Source organism: Podarcis muralis, chromosome 11, assembly GCF_964188315.1.
Source record: "Podarcis muralis chromosome 11, rPodMur119.hap1.1, whole genome shotgun sequence".
NCBI lineage: Eukaryota > Metazoa > Chordata > Lepidosauria > Squamata > Lacertidae > Podarcis > Podarcis muralis.
Window position 1 is genome coordinate 48,788,247 of NC_135665.1, and position 21,428 is coordinate 48,809,674.

The window sequence follows — 21,428 nt, forward strand, 5'->3', positions numbered from 1 at the left end:
GCTTCATCCCAGGTAAGTGTGCAGAGACTGTCAACCAACCTGTCTTGACTTCTATGCTAATAAAATCCCAACTCATCTCTTCCCTAAAGACTGATGAATGAGTTGATACAAATGCCACTAGCAAGAAATTCTAAAGACTGAAAGACAGCCTTGACAACTTGCTGAAAAGGAAGCGTTGAGGGGACTGAATTGAGTTATCAAGGTTTACGAATAAAAGCCCATTAATCCAATCAAAGACCTTTTCGAGAGACATGCCATCAATTGATCACTCTTCTCTTCCCATCTGTTCACTCAAATCAACATTATCACTTTAATCTTCAAACCGGGGCATTCAGGACTTCTTGGACAATGCAAAACATGAGCTGTATACAATCTCATTCTTAATTTAATGAATGCTGCAAGAAGCTAAACTGAACGGCTGTCTGAATTTTGAAAGACAACCTTCGCAGCCGTATGTGCTTTCTATAAAGAATGAAATTCTTCCAAATCTAAGAAAACTGTCGCTTTGAAGAGGTGGGTTTCTCAGGTCTTACCATTTTACCTTAAGTATCCAGCCTAAGAATACCCCCTCCCTGAACTCCAAGCACACTGGAGAGAAAAATGGGACTGTATATACCCTTTTAATAAGTAACTAAATAAAACTAGTTTCAAGGGAGGGCCAATGGGAAGGGTGTGAATGGGTCACTGACTTCAGCCCCACTTCCAAAGACCCATAGCTAAAGCCCTTGACTCCTTCTGCAAGAACTTTTGAGCCTGGCAAATGGAGGGCAAGTGCATTCCCCTGGGAGGATCAGATCCAGCCCTAGAAGATACACCAGGTTATTTCTAATTAGCAGTGTTGGTGAATAGAGAGCTTGTGAATATCTTTGGGCTGTGAGGGTCTGATATGCACCGAATGAGTCAAGACCTTTGGTCCATCTAGCCCAGGGCTGGCCAACCTTCTTGATGCTGCTGGACTACAATTCCCATAATCCCCAAGGACTGAGCACGCTGGCTGGGGCTGATGGGAGCTGGAGGTTGTATTGGGCGAATGGCCCATCTAGGCCAGAATCCGGTTCTCACAGTGGCCAACCAGATGCCCATGGGAAACCCTCAAGCACAAGAGCCCCTGTGGCTTCCAGCAACTTGTATTCCAACCAGGGAGGCAGAGGATAGCCATCATGACTAATAGCCATTGATAGCTCAGTGAAGGCCACATGACTGAGGAGCATGCCATTGCCTTTGGCAGCCATGGCTGTGAAGGAGGTGAGGGCCACCGTTGGTGCTCAGCATCTTTTTAAAGAGACATTCAGCATCATCCATTGGGAAGCACCAAGATCACCCTGATGTGTTCCCCCACCACATTGCTGCTGCAAGTAGCATCGTTCACACTTTTCGTTTTCGTTATTTGGCATCAGGTCACCAATGGCCACACATAAAAACACCCCAAAAGAGTTGTTTGTTTGAAGTGAAAGCAGCTGCTGAAGCAACTGTGGTATTGGCGGCTGCAACAGCTGAAATCTAGGAACCAATACAGATCAGAGGGAACTTTCGATATGTTCCAAACTCTGCATGTATTCCACAGATTCTCACTCTATCATGAAAAGGGTCAACTCTTTGTGTTTCTCTAAGACCTTGTTTTCTTCACTGCCTCCTTTCCAGGCCAATCTATTAGCTTTATTTTTGTATCTCATAGATCTCTGGTGTTTTTATCCAGAAGGTAGTGCAGCAACCGCTATTATGTCTGACGCAGGCCAGTGGCCTCTTTTGATACCAGCTGTAAAAATACAGAAGGGGGTGGAGAAGGTTGAGCTTGTTACCTAAGAAACATTAGACTTGAAACCAGGATTTACAGCCATTTCTACCACTAACAAGGTGCAGTCACTTGGGCAAACCTTTCAGTCAGGTGAGCAATGTGAGGCTTTTGTTCATTTATATTCCTTGGTTGCCTCGACCCAATGGCTCATGTCAGGTTTCATGAGAAAGGTTAAGGCGAAAGGCATTCGGCCTGACTAGAAGCACCAAGGGTGCCCCATTCCATTCTGCAGGCTGAGGAGAAATGGGAAGAAGAAGAAGAAGAAGAAGAGTTTGGACTTGACATCCCGCCTTTCACTCCCCTTAAGGAGTCTCAAAGCGGCTAACAGTCTCTTTTCCCTTCCTCCCCCACAACAAACACTCTGTGAGGTGAGTGGGGCTGAGAGACTTCAAGAAGTGTGACTAGCCCAAAGTCACCCAGCAGCTGCATGTGGAGGAGCGGGGAATCAAACCTGGTTCACCAGATTATGAGTCCACTGCTCTTAACCACTACACCACACTGGCTCTGGAAGATGGGATCACATGATCCCAGTGGTGTCAGGGCAGGGTGCCTTTGGGGGCACCAGCCCATAGGATTCTGCATCCTGAGGCAGATGCGTCATTCTGCCTCATGGGCAGACCAGACCTAAGCAGCATGTACAGGAACTTGTGGCTCACCAAGGACTTGAAACAGGCTCTCTATTCTATTCCAGGCTAAAGCCCACAAAAGGTGCTGGCAAATGTCAGCAGGAGTCTAGGCTAGTGAGGTTTACCATGGAGTTGGGTACAAATCAGACTGGACACAAGGAACCTGAGAGCAAGTGAGTTTGGAGTGTCGTGTGCATGCTGGCCTATCTCAGTCAAGATTATTTGTTATTTGAATTATATATCCAACACATGTAACCTAACAAAGGGTCTCTCTGCACCCTTACTACAGCAAAAAGTCAGGTATTGATGAACTGGAAAAATAAATTGCAGCTCCCTTCAACAAATGGATAGAAGTTATGTACAACCTTGCAACACACGAACAAGTTGCTTACAAAAGTAGACTCGCCCTAGACAAACTGAATGGTATTTAGAATTCATTTTTACAAATGCAGTATTAGGTTAAGTTTAAGCTGCAATAACAATCATGAAATGTCTATAGGATTTTTGGTTTTTCCACATCTTATTTTAGCTTGTGCACTTAGAAAAATAAAATAAAAATATTATTAGTTACCTGCAACAGCCAGCCCCCTTTTTTAAGAAAGCTCCCATTTTGTCAAGGCTCTTGTTGGGTTCCTGTTGTGCCCATTTTAAAGTTTACGAAAGCAAACAAAACATAGCTCTAAGGCAGGGCAAGGTTAAACTTAAACCATGACTGGACAGAGATGGTTAGCCTTTCTATATGGAAGGAAGCAACCCATTTCTCTCCCATGGACAAGGATGAGAATAAGATCGCACTTACCGACATCTGCCCCACTAAGAGCTTTCCCCAGAGGCCAGGGCCGCATGTCCATGATCTTCCCATTGATCGTGAGTGCCTGGACACAGCCTTGAAAGCCACGATTGATGCCTGCAGACCTCACTAGCCAGTAGGCGGTAGGAGCACCTCCAAGATAGAAGGGAGTCCGGAAAGTAATTTTGCTGTATTGACCCTAGAAAGTGGGGTGGAAACACTGATAGGAAATTTGGCTGAAGGAGGATAATTAGACCTGTTAATTTATTCAGAGCTTTTAGAGATCTCACTTTTCTTCCAGGGCTGGCCCAGGACGTTGTGCTTCCTAAGGTAGAAACCAAGATGGAAACTCCCCGTTGCAGAAATTGGCCAGAATAGCTCTTATTTTAACACTGGAGACAAGAGTTACACCTGAGAGCAGGGGGCTAAACACAGGACAGGCTGCATGGCTCACACTCTCCTGTCCGCTCTTCCTCCATCACTATGTGCCACAGCTGCATCACTCTGTCCAACGATAGGGCTGGCCCCATCTGTGATGGTGAATACCTCTTCCTGGGTGGAGATCATGAGCAGAAGAGTGGGATAGTGCTCTACCCCAGTTGTGTGCTTCCCATGTATCTCTCGTTGGCCACTCTGAGTACAGAATGCTGGCCAGATGGGCCTTTGGTCTGATCCAGCAGAGCTTGTCTTATGTTCTTAGCCTGACCAGACTCAGACTTCCTTAGCTTTAGCAATTATGCTGCATCATGTGCCTTCAGTCCATGCCTTGGGCAACATCATAACTAGAGAATTCAGTGCCTTGCGATAAGAAACAGCTTCCAAACATGCCCACCTCCAGGATTTGAGGAAGGGAGGCAATTTACTAGTCACACGTCCGGGGCAGAGATGGCAAACCACAGAAAACCTTCCAAGCAGTTTTACCTGGTTCTCAGATGCCCCAGCAAATTGTAATCCAGATATAGTTTTAATGGCTCAAAGTTTTGTTTCTAAGGAAAAGAAACATGCAGGTCCAATACACTGCATTAGTTCTGGAAGCAAGACCCTAAACGTATACAATGAAGTGTGTTAAAATGTTTTCATTTGGGGTGAGGAGAAGGTGTGCTCTCCGGATGACACACTGCCTCTTCTGCCAGGAAGCTGGAGAGAAGGGTTTTGATCCCTGCTTCAGCTAATGCACAGGTGGGGAACCTATAGGCTACAGGTGTTGCTGGACCGCAACTTCCACTAGCTCTGAGCGTTGCACATGGCGGCTGGCGTGGATGGAAGTTAAAGTCCAACAGCAGCTGGAGAGCCACACGTCCAACCCCTGAGCCTTTTGCTATGGATTCTTCATAGCCATGTAAAGTGAAGTGAAGTGAAGTAAAAATAAAGTGAAGTGAAATGAAAAATAAAATAGAATTAAATAAAATAAGCTGACTATAATATCAGCTAGGAAAGGCATTCGAAGCTTGAACCAAACAGGTTTTCACAATTTAGCTCCCTAATGGCAATTCTCTGCGTTGCTGAATAAATCATTAATTATTTTTTGTTAAACAAATTCAAATCAGGCTTATCTCATCCCCTACATTAACATCTCAATTATCCAGCAAAGTTACGGTAAGCAGTCTTTTTAACCCTCTAGGGTCGTCGGCGGATTTAGGCATTGGAAGCCAGCAGACTTATAAGGTGGTACCTTGCATACATTTCACCATTTATAATATTTGACAGACTCTTCAACTTGGTAGGTGGGGGCAGCTGTTGATATTGGGACATTTTAGAGTGATTTAATCCTAGAGGTAAATGTGAAGCAACAGGTATACGTAGTGACATGTGGGAAGATGGGGGACGGAGAGCACTAAGGACTCTCCAAACGTCCCCAGAAAAGTCACAAGACACAACTACATTGGGCTGCTCTGGTTCCCAGAATATGGGGCGAGTTGGTCATTCCTGACTCTGGGGACTCCCTGGCACTCCAGCACCCTCCCACTGCCAAAACACTTTAAAAAGAGCATTCCCTTTCATAAGCGGTATATGACTCACCTGGGATTTACCAGAAACTGGACGGTTGTTATCCAGCCTAAGCCATCCATCCAGTCCATCTCTGAACACAGTCACACTGTGCCAATTACCCAGCTTCACTTTGTTCTCGCTTGTAATTACTGCAATTCCAGTACCACAGTTGAACCTGACAACAGGACAACAGGACAACCTCTCAGGAAATGACCAAACTTAACTCACCCGAAAGCAGCCTTTCTCAGCCTTCTTGGGTCCCCAGATGTTTTTGGCCTACAACTCCCATCATCCCTGACCAATGGTCCTGTGAGCTAGGGATCATGGGAGTTGTAGGCCAAAAACAGCTGGGGACCCAAGGTTGAGAACCACTGCCTTAAAGGGTCTTCCCTCAAGACAGCTTCTGCTTCTTTTTAACATTCAAAAGCAGTGTATGAGATCCAAACACATGGCTCACATTTATCTCTTTATAACAACTAAGCATATATTTTAATTTAAAACAACACACTAAGTGGTCTCCCATCCAGATTAGTAAACAGGTCCACACCTACAGTGGTACCTCGCAAGACGAATGCCTCGCAAGACAAAAAACTCGCTAGACAAAAGGGTTTTTGGTTTTTTGAGTTGCTTCGCAAGACGAATTTCCCTATGGGCTTGCTTCGCAAGACGAAAACGTCTTGCAAGTTTGTTTCCTTTTTCTTAAAACCATTAATACAGTTGCGACTTGACTTCGAGGAGCAACTCATAGCACGCGGTGTGGTAGCCTTTTTTGAGGTTTTTGAAGACTTTGGTGATTTTTGAAGCTTTTCCAAAACTTTTCCGAAACCGTGCTTCGCAAGACGAAAAAACTCGCAGAACGAATTAATTTCGTCTTGCGAGGCACCACTGTATTTAGCTTTGATGATGCAATCTTCTCTTGTACTCCAAGGCTGTTCACTGGACGCTTATATCTAACCTTCTTTTATTATGGACAAAAAGGGAGAGGGAGAAGGAGAAAGGGAGAGAGTTTTCTTTAATCTCTTTCCTTTCCCCACAGAGAAGAGTTTGAGCTTTTCACATCCTCTGGCTACAGACAGGAAAATATATCACATATATAAACAAGAAACCAACACATTTCAAAAATGGTTTTGGAGATGCACAGGATTAGAATCTGACTTACTGCTATCACAATAATTTATCTTGGGAATTCTCCTGGCTCCCTGGTGAGAGGTAGGCCTGTATTAATAATACCGGCTTTCTTTATATGAAACTCAAGATGCTGGTGGAGCTGACTGACAAGGAAGCCTCAGCAGCCAGCCAACACAAAGATGCAGATGTGTGAAGTGTGCTCTTTCCCCCTTTGCTTGGCATCCATCACTTGGGTGTGATTACAAGAAAATAAGAAGTAGGTTTCTGAGAGATCACTGCCTGCGCCCTTATCCTTGCAACATATCTCATTCACAGAGACGTCCTCCTGGAAAGAATCTAGCTGTATATGCTCAAAACAGGCAACATCAGCAACATCGCCCATGTCTGAAAAGGGAGCGGGAGCCTGTTTGCTCTTCCTCCTTCTCAGTTATTAAAAACATCTCTGCTTGGTTGCCTCCAGGCAATGTGTACCTGTAGTGGTTCTAGGGGTTGCTCATGCGTAAGCCGGTGCCAACACCTGGCTGGGTTGCCTGAGTGAACCTTTTCTGTCCGGACAGCCAGTCTCCCGTGGCTGTCTCAATCGCTGGCAGAATCCGTCAGTGGGCGTTTCTTAAACTTCTTCCAGCAAAAAAGCTCTTTGACGCCCAGTCTCCTCCTACTCTCCCTGCGCGGAAGCCTTCTGCGCAAGGAGGGCGTAGGCAGCGGAGCACCCTTCCTCTCCCCGCTGGTCCCCGGCAAGGAGTCATGGGACCGCCTCGCCGATTCCCCCATCTGCCCCCCTTCTCCACTGGTGCTACGCTGATTCTCTTCCCCAGAAGATGGGCTGCCTCTCCCAATCCCAGGACGCTCTCTGGAATCCCTCTGGATTTCGCTCTCTCCCTCCGGCACTGATGGCAGTTCCCTGACAGTACCCAAACAGGGGCAGCCAGGAGAGTAGCTAAATAGAAACTTGGCCAAGGCATCACCTGAGGCGCTCTCTCCAAAGCTTCACTAAGGATATGACAATGTTTATATTACAGACATGGAGCCAAGCTACCAAAGTTCCACTGGCATCATTCTGTAGTTCTTACCTGAACTGAATGCTTCGTCTGATGACTGCCACAGACATGAAGTCCCCACGCCCATGTTCATTCTCTCCGCAGTACAGAAGCAAACCATCTTCCGCTTCAGCCTGGGAATATAGAAGCACGCAAAAATATCAATGAGGTCAGCCCAAGTTGTTCTTTTCATTTGTTGTTTATTCCAAAACTCTTCTAAATTGCTCAGAGCAGTGCACACAGCACCATATTTTGATCCTAGCAACTGCCACTTGAGGTAGGTTTGTTGTTGTTGTTTAGTCATTTAGTTGTGACGACTCTTCGTGACCCCATGGACAGAGCACACCAGGCACTCCTGTCTTCCACTGCCTCCCGCAGTTTGGTCAGACTCATGTTTGTAGCTTCGAGAACACCGTCCAACCATCTCGTCCTCTGTCGTCGCCTTCTCCTTGTGCCCTCCATCTTTTCCAACATCAGGGTCTTTTCCAGGGAGTCTTCTCTTCTCATGAGCTGGCCAAAGTACTGGAGTCTCATCTTCAGGATCTGTCCTTCCAGTGAGCACTCAGGGCCCATCCTTAAGAATGGATAGGTTTGATCTTCTTGCAGTCCATGGGACTCTCAAGAGTCTCCTCCAGCACCATAATTCAAAAGCATCAATTCTTCGGCGATCAGCCTTCTTTATGGTCCAGCTCTCACTTCCATACATCACTACTGGGAAAACCACAGCTTTAACTATACGGACCTTTGTTGGCAAGGGTAGGTTAGGCAACATCAAAGGGAATTCCACAGCTGAGAAAGGATTTGAGCTTGGTCACAAGCCCAGTCCTTCTAGCCACCACAGCATAGTGACAGCTTGGTCACATGACCTAGGAAACATGTCCCAGGATCCCTTCCGACGATGCAGCAATTGCAACTCCCTGCTCAGACTGATTGTTCTTATTATATTCCATATTTATATATATCTATCTCCACTGTTTTCCTTGATGGGACTCAAGGTGGCTTACAGATAAAAACAAAAACCGCTAAGACACAGGAGCCTAAAATACATGCCCTAAAATACAAAAACTATGAGAGATGGGGAGTGATTTTGTTTTGAAAGGAACGGGTCTGCCATTTCCTGCTTCTCACTAGACAATCAAAGCTAAGGTGACTCAGGTTTGAGTCTCATGGGTAGTGAACCAAGCAAAACTGGACTGATAGTTGCTATGACTTCTCGGAATGCTCTCCGAACAAAGGACCGCATGCTTTATACAAGGGATGTACAGAGATGCGCATCTCAGATTTGCACCAGGAGCTCAGTTTTGCTTCCATTAACTCCCCTCAAATGCAAACAAGATGCAAAGTTAGATTCATAACTGTTCAATATTCTATTTAAGAAAAACCAGAAATACCAAAGCTGCTTCAAATAAATGATCTGACTTTTGGGCAAAAAATAATAATAATAATCTGACAAAATTGGGAGTAAAATGACGCGTGAAAAGGTTAATCTTAACAGTTGCTAAAGCAGTGTCTCTGTGTTAACTGTGCTCCTGCCTATAACTGCTAAAGCTCAACGAGTCGGTTAAAGGTAAAGGTACCCCTGCCCGTTTGGGCCAGTCTTGCCAGACTCTAGGGTTGTGCGCTCATCTCACTCTAGAGGCCGGGAGCCAGCACTGTCTGCAGACACTTCCAGGTCACGTGGCCAGCGTGACGAAGCTGCTCTGGCAAGCCAGCACCAGCGCAGCACACAGAAACGCCGTTTACCTTCCCGCTAGTAAGCGGTACCTATTTATCTACTTGCACTTAGGGGTGCTTTCGAACTGCTAGGTTGGCAGGCGCTGGGACCGAACGACGGGAGTGCACCCCACCGCGGGGATTCGAACTGCCGACCATGCAATCGGCAAGTCCTAGGCGCTGAGGTTTTACCCACAGCGCCACCCGCGTCCCTCAAAAGCTGTTGAACCGGAGACCTTCAACATGGATTGCTTGTGCCTTTATGCTTCCTTGGCCCTGCTTTTCTTACTAGCCTATTATAAGTTACTCTATTTATTTAAATGTTTAAAAGCCACCTTTCTGAATGATGTCTAGACAAAGCGCTGGAGAAAATACAAGCATAAAAATTCAATAATGTGGTAATGGACCGGTACGATTCCAAAAAATGCTGAAAACAAAAGGGGGAAAAACAGCAACACCCTTAAAATATAATTCAATCAGTACACACACACACACACACACACACACACAAACACGTGTTTCCAGGGCCATAGCAATAAAGCAGCAGTGTGACTCATCAGATATGTAAGTTAAAACACTGTTTCTAGTATTTGGGACCCATGACTGATTTCAACATCTATACAGTGGTGCCCCGCAAGACGAATGCCTCGCAAGACGAAAAACTCGCTAGACGAAAGGGTTTTCCGTTTTTTGAGTCGTTCTGCAAGACGAATTTCCCTGTGGGCTTGCTTTGCAAGACGAAACATCTTGCGAGTTCTTGTGAGTTTGTTTCCTTTTTCTTAAAGCTGCTAAGCCGCTAAGCCGTTAATAGCCGCTAAGCCGCTAAGCCACTAAGTCGTTAATAGCCGCTAAGCCGCTAGTAGCCGCTAAGCCGCTAATAGCCGTGCTTCGCAAGACGAACAAACCGCAAGACGAAGAGACTCGCAGAACGGATTAATTTCGTCTTGCGAGGCACCACTGTACACAGGTGGGGGGGGGTCTGATTCCCCATCTTCAAGACAACAAGTCTGGAGATTTGGAGGATGTATTAGGACAAGATATGACCAAAGAAACAGCCTCAGGCAACAGCCCCCCCCCCCCGGAAGTCCCAGCACAAGAGGAATCAGCATTGCAAGCACCACCCTGATCTGAGGAGGTTGTTCAGGCACAATTCAAGATGCTCACATTGAAGTGTTTAAAGTCTTAAACAACTAGATGGAAGGAAGAGACAGCCCTGACCAGAGAAGAATGGCAAATCAAGTTGATTGACTATGGCAAAATGGCAAAATTAACTGGGAAGCTCCAGGCAAGAAATTTTAAAAAGAATGGGAACTGCTTATACAGTGGTACCTCGGGTTAAGTACTTAATTCATTCCGGAGGTCCGTTCTTAACCTGAAACTGTTCTTAACCTGAAGCACCACTTTAGCTAATGGGGCCTCCCGCTGCCGCCGTGCCGCCGGAGGATGATTTCTGTTCTCATCCTGAAGCAAAGTTCTTAACCCAAGGTACTATTTCTGGATTAGCAGAGTCTGTAACCTGAAGCGTATGTATCCTGAAGCGTATGTAACCTGAAGCATATGTAACCCAAGATACCACTGTAATGTATATACAAAATCATTGTAAGCAGGGCAACACATTAGCAGGATTTTAAATACACTTGTAATCTAACAGAACGTATAGATAACCTAGGAAGATGAAAACATTGAGAAGTATTGATATGCAGCTGAAAATAGAATCAAAAGGACCCATGGAAGGGATGGAGGGGGGAAGTCGGGAGATTCAGAGTAATGTCGATATTTGGATTCTGAATTGTTTTATGTTGTTTATATTTTTGAAAATCAATAAAAAAGATTATAAAAAATTAAAATAAAATCGTAAACAAACCGAAATCTCTGGCAGTGCATCTCTATCCCTACAGACCCTTCTCAGGTGTTACATTCCGCAGAAGGGGCCATCTTGGTTGTTTCACTGCCTTCAGATGTTCAGGGATGGCGGCCTCGGAGAGGAACTCCCTCTCCACAGAGATACCCCTGGCTCTTTCATTAAGTAGTTTTTGTCAGAGTCTGAGGACTCACCTCTTTACCCCTGGCATTTGATGCTTGTGATAAATATTCAAGAACTCACGCTTGTTATTTTTATGGCAATATGCTTTAACTGTTTTTAGTACAGTATTTTAATATTGTTGTAACCTGTCCTGAGACCCCATGGTAAAGGGCAAGTAAGAAGCTGATTAAATCATCATCATCATCATCATCATCATCATCATCATTATCATCATCATATCATAGCAATGAGAGCCAGTGTGGTGTAGTGGTTAAGAGCGGTAGTCTCGTAATCTGGGGAACCGGGTTCGTGTCTCCGCTCCTCCACATGCAACTGCTGGGTGACCTTGGGCCAGTCACACTTCTTTGAAGTCTCTCAGCCCCACTCACCTCACAGAGTGTTTGTTGTGGGGGAGGAAGGGAAAGGAGATTGTTAGCCGCTTTGAGACTCCTGAAGGGGAGTGAAAGGCGGGATATCAAATCCAAATCCAATTGCATCATCACACCCCAGCCCAGTCACGTTTTGAGTCTCCTTGAGAGAATGCTAACTTGGCCTCAAATGGCTTCCAGCACAATATTCTACCGGTTCTAGTTTGATACAATTTCTCCATTAAGCTTCAAAATTTCTTTCTTTCTCAAGAAGCACGAGGAGCGCCAAGCCACTATACCACAGCTCTCCTATATTTCATTCTTTAAAACCTTGCTGCTTCAGGAGAAGGGGTGCTTTGCAAAACTTTCCAGTTGACTATTCTTCCCAGGAGTCAAAATGTAACCCATTATTTAAAAGGGCTTTGTGGATTCAAGGTCATACACACTTACCCGAAATTCAAGAGTAATTTGGAATGTCTGGTAGGAATTTTTCAGAGGTTCAAAGGTCATGTATGAGTAGCCAAAGAACTGAGGATACTGAATACTAACATCTGGAAGACAACAATAAGAACATATTGCTTAGCAATTCACCTCCAAATAAAATAAACACATTTAAGAATTAGAAAAGGCATTTTCTACAGCTGCAATTCTCTATTTCTTAACACCTTAACATCTCATTACACTTCAATTTTACAACAATTTAAAATTTATCTTAAAAATTGTTGTAAAATTGAGGTGTAATGAGATGTTAAGGTGTTAAGAAATAGAGAATTGCAGCTGTAAACAATAAGTTAAGGAAATTAGAATGAAAGTGAATTAATTAATCAGTTGGAGGGTTGCTGAAGAAAGGTAAAAACAAGGATGCAGAAAAGGGGAGGTATGGGGAAGTCCGGGAAGCAAGGTGTAGGAAGATAAGATTACGAAAGTATACATGTTTATATGTTTGTATGTTTTGTTTGTTTTGTTTGATTGTTTGTTTTTATTATATGCTTGGAAAATTAATAAAAATTATTTTAAAAAAAAAAGAATTAGAAAAGGCATTTTCTATTGAAATTTTCTTTCTCAGCCACATCTGACAGTCTGGCTCTGCCTTCCCTTTAGCCTTTCACAGCCTTAGGTTTTGAAGAACCCACACCAGCTAACGCCCAAGAGAGTAAATGTGTGCTCTCTCCATAGATTTTTCTGTAGCTTACCACCTGCCCATAACCCTTTTTCAACTGTTCCCTGTATGTCCACTAGTTATAAACCAAACATACAGGATGCTCTTTTGCAAATCTCCCCGGGTAAAAACAACTTGCAGAGCATACACCATGAATACCAAAGTAAACCAACCTTCTGAGCAACTCTCTCCTCCTTTGCCAAGGTTGCAGTGGCAACGAGAACCACTCCGCTCATAATCATTGACACAGAAGCTGTCAGTAGAACAGATGGTTTCATCGCAGGACAGGTCAGACTGCCGCACCACCGAAGCCCCATTGTTCCACCTGGTGGCCTTGGCAGTAACGCTGGTTGCTGTGGTGGTACGTGGCGGCAGAGTGGTTGTTGTAGGGGAACTAATAGGAGAGGAAGTTGATGAAAGCAGTCTAGAAAGAAGCCTTGCGTTAGACTCCTGCGTGAGCTTGGTTTCAACCAAAAACTTCCTGTTGCCACCTTTGATAGCAGGAAGTGGTTTCAGCTGATGAAAGACAGAAAGGTAAAAGTAAGTTTAGCATAATTAACTGCAGATTTTGGTTTAGTTTGGTCAGAATCAAGTACAGTGGTACCTCGGTTCTCGAACGTAATCCGTTCTGGAAGACCTCTTGACTTCCGAAACGTTCAAAAACCCAGGCGCAAAGGACTGGAGGCAAGTTCAATTGAGAAAATTGAAAAACACGCAGAGGAAGCTGTTCGACTTCCTAGGTGCGTTCGAAAACAGAAGCATTTACTTCCAGATTTTTGGTGTTTGAAAGCTGAAACGTTTGGCTTCCAAGACACTCGAAAACCGAGGTACCACTGTAAACACTTCCAGAGTACTGTATACTAAATACATTACTTCTGGTAAATGAGCCACCATAGCCACCAGAGGGCCATGAAAATTTGTGCCCTAGGCTTTTTAGACTCGTCTACCCATGTACTATCTGAAACCAAAAGTGTGTATTGGCTGGCAAATGTAATTCCCCCTCCCCCAGCTCTCCTACCCCTCTATATCCACTTTCTACAAACCGTGCATAATTTTATACAGCATTATAATGTCCTTCCTTACTCACCTTCTTCTAAACTAAATAACTCCAAATGTCATAACCTTTCCTTGGAGGGGAAGTTGCTCCAGAGACTTGATTACTTTAGTATCCCTTTTCTGCACTTGTGCACAGGCCTTGTGAAACTGGCATCTTTATTTTGATCTCTTGCCTAATGATATACCTGGCATGAAATCTGTTGTTTCCCCACCACCACAGCTGCCGTACAGCAGGCAAAAAACACAAAATGATTCCAGCTGATATAAACAAAGAGGGATCAGGGGAAGCGCCAAAGGGATCTCTCGAAAACGGACAATGATTTCACTGAGCTATCCACCACAACCCCATCTTGTTCCTGGTTTCTCAAGCCCAGTTGAGACCTCATTTGTTTACATGTGAAATTAAAATATTTTGCCCCAGAGCACATCACTTTGCACTAACCGACACAGAACCACATTGACCATTTTAATGCTCAGTCATCCAGAATAGAAGGATCACTTTGAAAAACCTTGTTGTTGTTGTTTGCATGCAAGATGAAGTTGAGAGCCCCAGGAAGCCATAGAGTGGAATGGAAGCAGTGTTTGCTCACAAACCCTTGTTTAAGCAAGTTTAAGGGCAGAATTGGGATGCGGGTGGCACTGTGGTCTAAACCACAGAGCCTAGAGCTTGCTGATAAGAAGGTCGGCGGTTCGAATCCTCATGATGGGGTGAGCTCCCGTTGCTCGGTCCCTGCTCCTGCAAACCTAGGAGTTCGAAAGCATGTCAAAGTGCAAGTAGATAAATAGGTACCACTCCAGCAGGGAGGTAAACAGCGTTTTTGTGTGCTGCTCTGGTTCGCCAGAAGCGGCTTAGTCATGCTGGCCACATGACCCGGAAGCTGTATTCCGGCTCCCTCGGCCAATAAAGCGAGATGAGCGCCGCAACCCCAGAGTCGTCCACGACTGGACCTAATGGATGGGAGTCCTTTTACCTTTACGGGTAGAATTGCATCTGCTGCCCCATTGATACATGAGAAGCAAAAAAGCTGGCCAGGATCTCAAACTGAGATCATGTGCCAGTGTGAAGATTATTTAAGTTGTATGGCTGGCTGCGCTGGGGTGGCCGTTCTAGAGCGTGGGAAGCAGAAAGTCTGGCCCAGCCTTAGTTGAGCTGAGATCATTTACCCGTGTGAAGAAGATACAAGAATTATGGCTAGCGGCTCTCAGCCAGTTTCATGAGTCTCCATGTACCCTGATTAGCCTCAAGAATACCCTGATACCCCAAATGGAAAACTGTTTCTGCAGGTGTCTTCCTCCTGAATCTAACAGAGAAAAACTGAACTGTGAGAAAAAGAAAGGGGCAAGAAGAAGCAAACCAGTATAACATTTGGATATGTTGGGGGGATCAAAATGAGGCTACCCTTCAGCATTTGAGCTCTTCTTCTTCTTCCACTTATTATCGCTTCATTCTGATTTTGCTGGCAGGTTTCTGTTTGTGCTGGGGATTCCTAGAGCTCAGCTTGGCTGTTTGCCTTCTCTTTGCAAGAAGAAGTGATGTCTTGCTTTGAGCATGCTTCACCTCCAGTTTTTGAAGCTGTTCCTGGCTTTCCTTTCTCTCTCTTTCTTTCATTTTGAGCCTGCTGTTTTGAGCCAGAAGACTGGTCCCATGAACAGTTTTGGCTAGATACAGTTATACGGGCTTTTATTATCTTTAAAAATCCTTTCCTCTTTGTTTTCCGTATTCCCTTGCAAAGCTAAGACTTCACTATTCCAGTTTTAAAAACGTTTCCCCTCGATTTTCACCAGAACTAATTGGGCCACTCCAGATCCTATATACTGGATCCTCCATGCATCTTCCTCAGACTTCCCCCTTTCTCTACATTTTGTGACAAAGATCCCTGGCCAGGCAGCTCTACATGTCCTGCAAAAAGCAGGCTCCCCAACTGCAGAGTAGGCTCTTCACAGTCCTTCTGCTGCACTCAAACAGGCTCTCCTCCACACACCCAGTGAACACACATTGTGTCTGAAAAAGGTTATGGCTTCATGTGATCACACAAGGAAGCAAAAGGAGTCAGTGAGACCAAAGCAAATGAAGACATACAGCAGGGTGGGAAAACTCAGGCCAGGAGACAAATACGTCTCTGTTATCTGTCTCTTGGAACTGCTGCTCCATCCCTTAACAGCACCCTTCTTGAGTGCTTTTGCATGGAAGGAATGTGCCTCTACATTGTAATACAGTGGTACCTCAGGTTAAGTACTTAATTCATTCCAGAGGTCCGTTCTTAACCTGAAACTGTTCTTAACCTGAAGCACCACTTCAGCTAATGGGGGCCTCCTGCTGCTGCCGCGCCGCCGGAGCACGATTTCTGTTCTCATCCTGAAGTAAAGTTCTTAACCCGAGGTACTATTTCTGGGTTAGCAGAGTCTGTAACCTGAAGCGTATGTAACCCGGGGTACCACTGTAATGCATTTTGTTGCCTGGATGGAGAATGGAGGCTGTTACGTGTGTGTTAAAAACCTCTGGCTTTTGCATGGCCAGCATGCAGCAACCGACGAACAAAGATAAGAATCTTTGGCCCACCCACTTTTGCCTCTGGCCACGCCCACCAGTGGCATGCGGCCCACAGAAGGTTGTCCCTTGGGAGAATGCGGACCTCGGGACGAAAAAGGTTCCTCACCCCCAACATACAGAGAAAGACGTATTACGTCATCGGAATGTGCATGAGCTTATACATTTTTACCCTATATTTTTCAGACCTAAACACTGTAACCTCCCCCAAAAATATTTTGAGGGACCTAAACACCAGAGTGGCACTTTTAGCTTTACCTCGTCGATGTAAATATCGTAGTCTGAATCATCGAGGTCAGCTCCTTCGTCGTCTCCAAGTCCAGATTCTGTAATGTAACGATGACCGTAGCTTCCACTCCCTAACTCTTCAAGGTCTGCGAAGATAAAGTTGGTATAGCCACATACACATATTGTGTCAGTCACATGGTATACGTAAAATAGAACAGTGTGGTTAAAGGGTCCTGAAGACAGGGCAAAACTAGGCTTTATCTCACCCGGGTCAAAGACCCAGTTTGGCGCACACACACACACACACACACACACACACCCCTTGCATTTGCATACACACAAACACAGGCTGGGAGCTTCAATAGTGCCCCTCTGGAGGTTTCACTCAGGGCAAACAACCCCCCTCCCCTGTTGCTTCAGCTCTGCTGAAGGCTGCCTAATTTCTACTCAAATGTCCTTAAATATCAGGCCTTTGCTCCTTGAAGAGAACATCAAGTGAGGGTAGAGCCCAGCAAGACAGCCTTAGCTCACAGGGGAATATTTCACTTTTGGATATTGATAGAGCATTAGAACAGCCTAAAATGTCTCATTTCTTTCCACAAGTCAAAATCCTGATGATTTTTTTCAAGAGCAGGAAATTTATTCCTTTCATTCATTTTTTTTGATAGCCAAGTACCTGTGCACAAAGCATTTCTAGATGTTAACATTTCTCTCTCTTACACAGGGCTGCATTAATTCTGCTTTTTACAACTTTTATCTCTTTAGCCGGCTTTTGATCCTTTATCGTACTGTTATATTTTCAGTTGTGTTTTTACTTGTGGGCTTTCGATTGCATTTAAGAAAAGCGGTACATTAAAAAACAACGACCAGAAACGGACCTCTGGAACGAATTAAGTTCATAACCAGAGGTACCACTGTACTCAGTTTTATTATAATGATGGTAATAATACTGTTTTAGACCAATGTAAGTTGGAAAACATGGACCCACAGTCAGCAATAGTTTTCATCTTACTTCTCCAAGCCTGCGGGAAAAGTTTCAGCTGCAAAGAATACATCAGCTCTTTATGTTGTTAGCTGAAGAGATATTTTTTTTAAGGCAAGCAATGATGCAGCTGGTAAGTGTCATGGCCATGTGTTTTCATAGTCTCCTCCTATTTTGGTGTCTTCACACATGAAGATGAAGCTATCTAACCCCCCGCAGTGTTTTCAGCTCTTTGTGTTCTCTCATTTCCTCTGTCGGATCATGTCATGCAACGCAACAGTGCCACAAAATAGCACTGTCTCTGTAAGAAAGCAGGGATACTTGTAAAAGGCTCTACTGTTATTCCTGGAGTGAGAATGAGATGAAGTTTTATGCAACTGGTGGAAGAGCTCACTAGATCATAATGGGTAACTGATCGGTTAACTGTTAAAGTAATGGCGATTCCAGAAATCCAAAAAAAGTGGGCGACAGCTGTGAGGGGCATGCAGTATTTCATTTACAAAGTCTTGATCTTGCAATGACCCGACACCAACTTAAGATGTCCTACCATCCTTGTAATCCTGCGCCCATAATTAATTGAAAGCCCTGCAGGGGAGACATTGAGAAAGGAAGCCTCTCTCCAAATAATCAAGGATTAGGTGATAGCAAATCAACCCTGTTAAAATAAATAGGGAGCTGTAAAAACCTCGTGCTGATGCTAATTAGGTGGCAACTGAGTATTGATCAACAGCTTACAATGCCTTTTCATGAAGAGGCCAATGTCACAAGCTTACACCACTGGGAAATCACTGCGTTTTAAGTCTATACAAGGTAGCTTTGCTTAATGGCTAAAACTAAGCAGAAAGACCAGGACGCGGGTGGCGCTGTGGGTTAAACCACTGAGCCTAGGGCTTGCTCATCAGAAGGTCGGCAGTTCCAATCCCCGCAATGGGGTGAGCTCCCGTTGCTTGGTTCCTGCTCCTGCCAACCTGGCAGTTCAAAAGTACGCAGTGCAAGTAGATAAATAGGTACCACTCTGGCGGGAAGGTAAACGGTGTTTCTGTACGCTGCTCTGGTTCGCCAGAAGCGGCTTAGTCATGGTGGCCACATGACCCGGAAGCTGTACGCCGCCTCCCTCGGCCAATAAAGTGAGATGAGCACAGCAACCCCAGAGTCGTCCACGACTGGACCTAATGGTCAGGGGTGCCTTTACTTTTACCTTTAAGCAGAAAGACCAGCCTCTTCTACTCCAATTGATGGGTAATTTACTGGCCTTGGCGGGGGGGGGGGGAGAAGCCAGATGTCCTGCTTTGCTTTCTATGTGAACTGCTCAGAGGACATAGAATCACAGAATTGTTGGAAGGGACCAGCTAGCTAGTCCAACTCACTGCAATGCAGCTGTCCCATATGGGGATCAATCCTGCAACCATAGCATTATCAGCACCATGCTCGAAGCAACTGAGCTATCTGGTAATGATTAACTTAAATGTCAAAAAACCAAACCACCACCGCCAAATACTGCTTACCCCACCAAAACAAAAGCAGAGGCTTGGGGCTTGTACACTGCAAAGACCTCTGGGCAAATGCAATGGGCAGAGATATGTTGCACAAACACACGTAGTCCCTGAAGGCCAAGCTATCTAGAATCAGCGACTGAAGGCAGCTTCTTCCTTCCTTATAATCAAGTTTCCATGAGCTGCTTGTTACTATTCCCTATAGGAGTGAATGGCAACTATGCCTCTCTCTAAAAAGGAAATGTATGGATGAACATGGAGATACGACTCAGAATGAGTTAAATGCCCCTCCTGCACATTGTGACTTTGTGATTCCAGCCTTTGAGAACAAAACCTGTTTCTCCATAGCCCCAAGTGGCTTATCTCTAAGTTACACAAGAAGGGTAAAATGGTCAGAAGGTTGCATATACAAAGTAGCAAAACACATACACACAAGACACACTCAAACACTTGGGTCCAGGCTACCTGAGAGATTGCCTCTCCCTGTTCAAACCTGCCCAGGTGCTAGGATCCTCAGTTGAGAACGGGGCTGCTTTCATATTATGGAATTCTCTCCCAGGAGAAATAAGATTGGCTCCCTTTTTGCTATCCTTTCACTATCCTGTTCAGGTCTTTGAAAACTAAGGAGCAGACAATGTTGATCACTGGGCTGCTGTCAGGGCAAAAAAGTATTTTACGTGCAGGTTTTTGTGTATTTTAGCTATTGTTCTAAGCTAGTTTGCTTTCCTTACTTTGTGTTTTCGAGTGCTATTTTTAAATGTTGGAAGCCACCCTGAATCCCAACTGGGAAGAAAATAATAAATACCTAACAGAAGAAATAAATATATGAATAAATATGCCTGTGATACGTCCAAGAGATGCCAGTGCATTTTGGCTCCCCACCGACAGCAGCTGCCTTAAATTAAGCTCAGGTGTGATGAAAGAATGTGAGTCTAGGGAAGCAGGGGAATGACAGGCTGATTCTGCTTCATAAGCAACAGAAGAAGCCGAGGAAGGGCCAAACAAAGAGAAACAGCCTGGGTGCAACAGGAGGAGATATATATATATATATACTTGAAAAATAAGATTGTAATGATTGTTAGTTGGCTTTTAGAAAAGGACAGGGAACGATAGGTTGTCCTCAATCTTCCTCCATGATGAATCAGGGGGCTTAGATCCAAGACCAGAGACCAAGAGTGGCTACAAACCCTGTTTCTTAGCATGGGAGGGAACTGAGAATACTCAGAGGTTGTGGTCCTGTGAAGAACACCACAACACTCCATTCTCTCCCCCACCACACACACAACAAAGCAATCTAGATATTCTTGCATAGTCGGATTGCATGGTTCAAGATAGCTCTGGGCCCAGGTTGCAGATATATGGGAGAGACCTGGCAGGTTCCCTCTAGTTCAGGCACCTCCAAACTCGGCCCTCCAGATGTTTGGGAACTACAACTCCCATCATCCCTAGCTAACAGGACCAGTGGTCTGGGATGGTCAGAATTGTAGTCCCAAAACATCTGGAGGGCTGAGTTTGGGGATGCCTGCTCTAGTTCATGGGCCACCACTATACGAGCACCTAACAGAAAGTGGCTTTTTATATATCATACATATCAGTATTATTCCTGTTATACAGCATTATTATTATTATTGTGATAAGCTATAATTGAGCTTCTGTGTTAAGAGGAGCCAATCTTACCCAGAGCAGCAGAGGAAAAGACGTCTATCTTTGGATACAGAAGGATTTGGAAAATTTATGTCTAAAGATAAACAGGATGTGGGAAGAGTGTGTGTCCAGCAACAAAGACAGATGACCTTCCGTGAGGAATTCCAGACTACAAATTCCATGGAGCAGATTGTACCTGGAAGAGGTTTCCATAAACATTCTGTCCGGAAGTTAAATTTAAACCCAAGAAACTTCAACGAGGATCATAATTCTAAAGATTCTGCACAACTTGCAACGAAGTTGTCCCACTGGGACCAAGGAATGAAGGCCAAGACCACAGGAGATGAAAGAGGCTGGCATGAAAAGGAAGCTTGGATCAAAAAATAGCACTGCTAACAAAACCCACCCCAACAGAATTGAGGTTTAACTGATAATTCAGAATACTGCTCCCCTTCCCAAACCCACCATGGTTTTTTAATGAATCCTTCTGCTCAGCTTCATCCTTAACCTGCTGCCAGTTTTCATTTTTGCCCACACAGAGGATGGGACTCAACAAGAAATGGCACCCCCCTCAAAACTCCCCACTCCTCCATGAACTTCTCTGTGTTTTGATGCCATTACGTCAGGGCTGGCCCTAGCTATTTCCCGCCCGCAATGAAGGACAAGATGGCGGCTCCCCTGGTTCCATATTTGTAAACTATTTAAAGCATTCTGACACCACGTTAACAGCCATGGCTTCCCCCAAAGAGTCCTGGGAGCTAAGGGTGATGACCTCACAGATCTGTACTTCTCGGCACCCTCAACAAATTGCAGTTCCCAGGTTTCTTCATGACTGTTAAAGTGGTATAA

The 21,428-nt window shown here is 44.8% G+C and overlaps 1 protein-coding gene across 2 annotated transcripts in view; it reads right to left on the reverse strand.

Annotated features, from left to right (window-relative positions):
* EGFLAM (EGF like, fibronectin type III and laminin G domains) overlaps nucleotides 1-21,428 on the reverse strand; it is a 107,417-nt gene that overhangs the window by 29,642 nt on the left and 56,347 nt on the right. For both annotated transcript variants that reach the window (XM_028748927.2, XM_028748928.2), the window contains exons 8-13: nucleotides 16,491-16,606; nucleotides 12,802-13,144; nucleotides 11,920-12,020; nucleotides 7,399-7,499; nucleotides 5,231-5,375; nucleotides 3,221-3,410 (exon numbers count right to left, since the gene is read on the reverse strand). In XM_028748927.2, coding sequence (XP_028604760.2) covers nucleotides 3,221-3,410; nucleotides 5,231-5,375; nucleotides 7,399-7,499; nucleotides 11,920-12,020; nucleotides 12,802-13,144; nucleotides 16,491-16,606 — 996 coding nt within the window. The remainder of the gene's footprint in view (nucleotides 1-3,220; nucleotides 3,411-5,230; nucleotides 5,376-7,398; nucleotides 7,500-11,919; nucleotides 12,021-12,801; nucleotides 13,145-16,490; nucleotides 16,607-21,428) is intronic.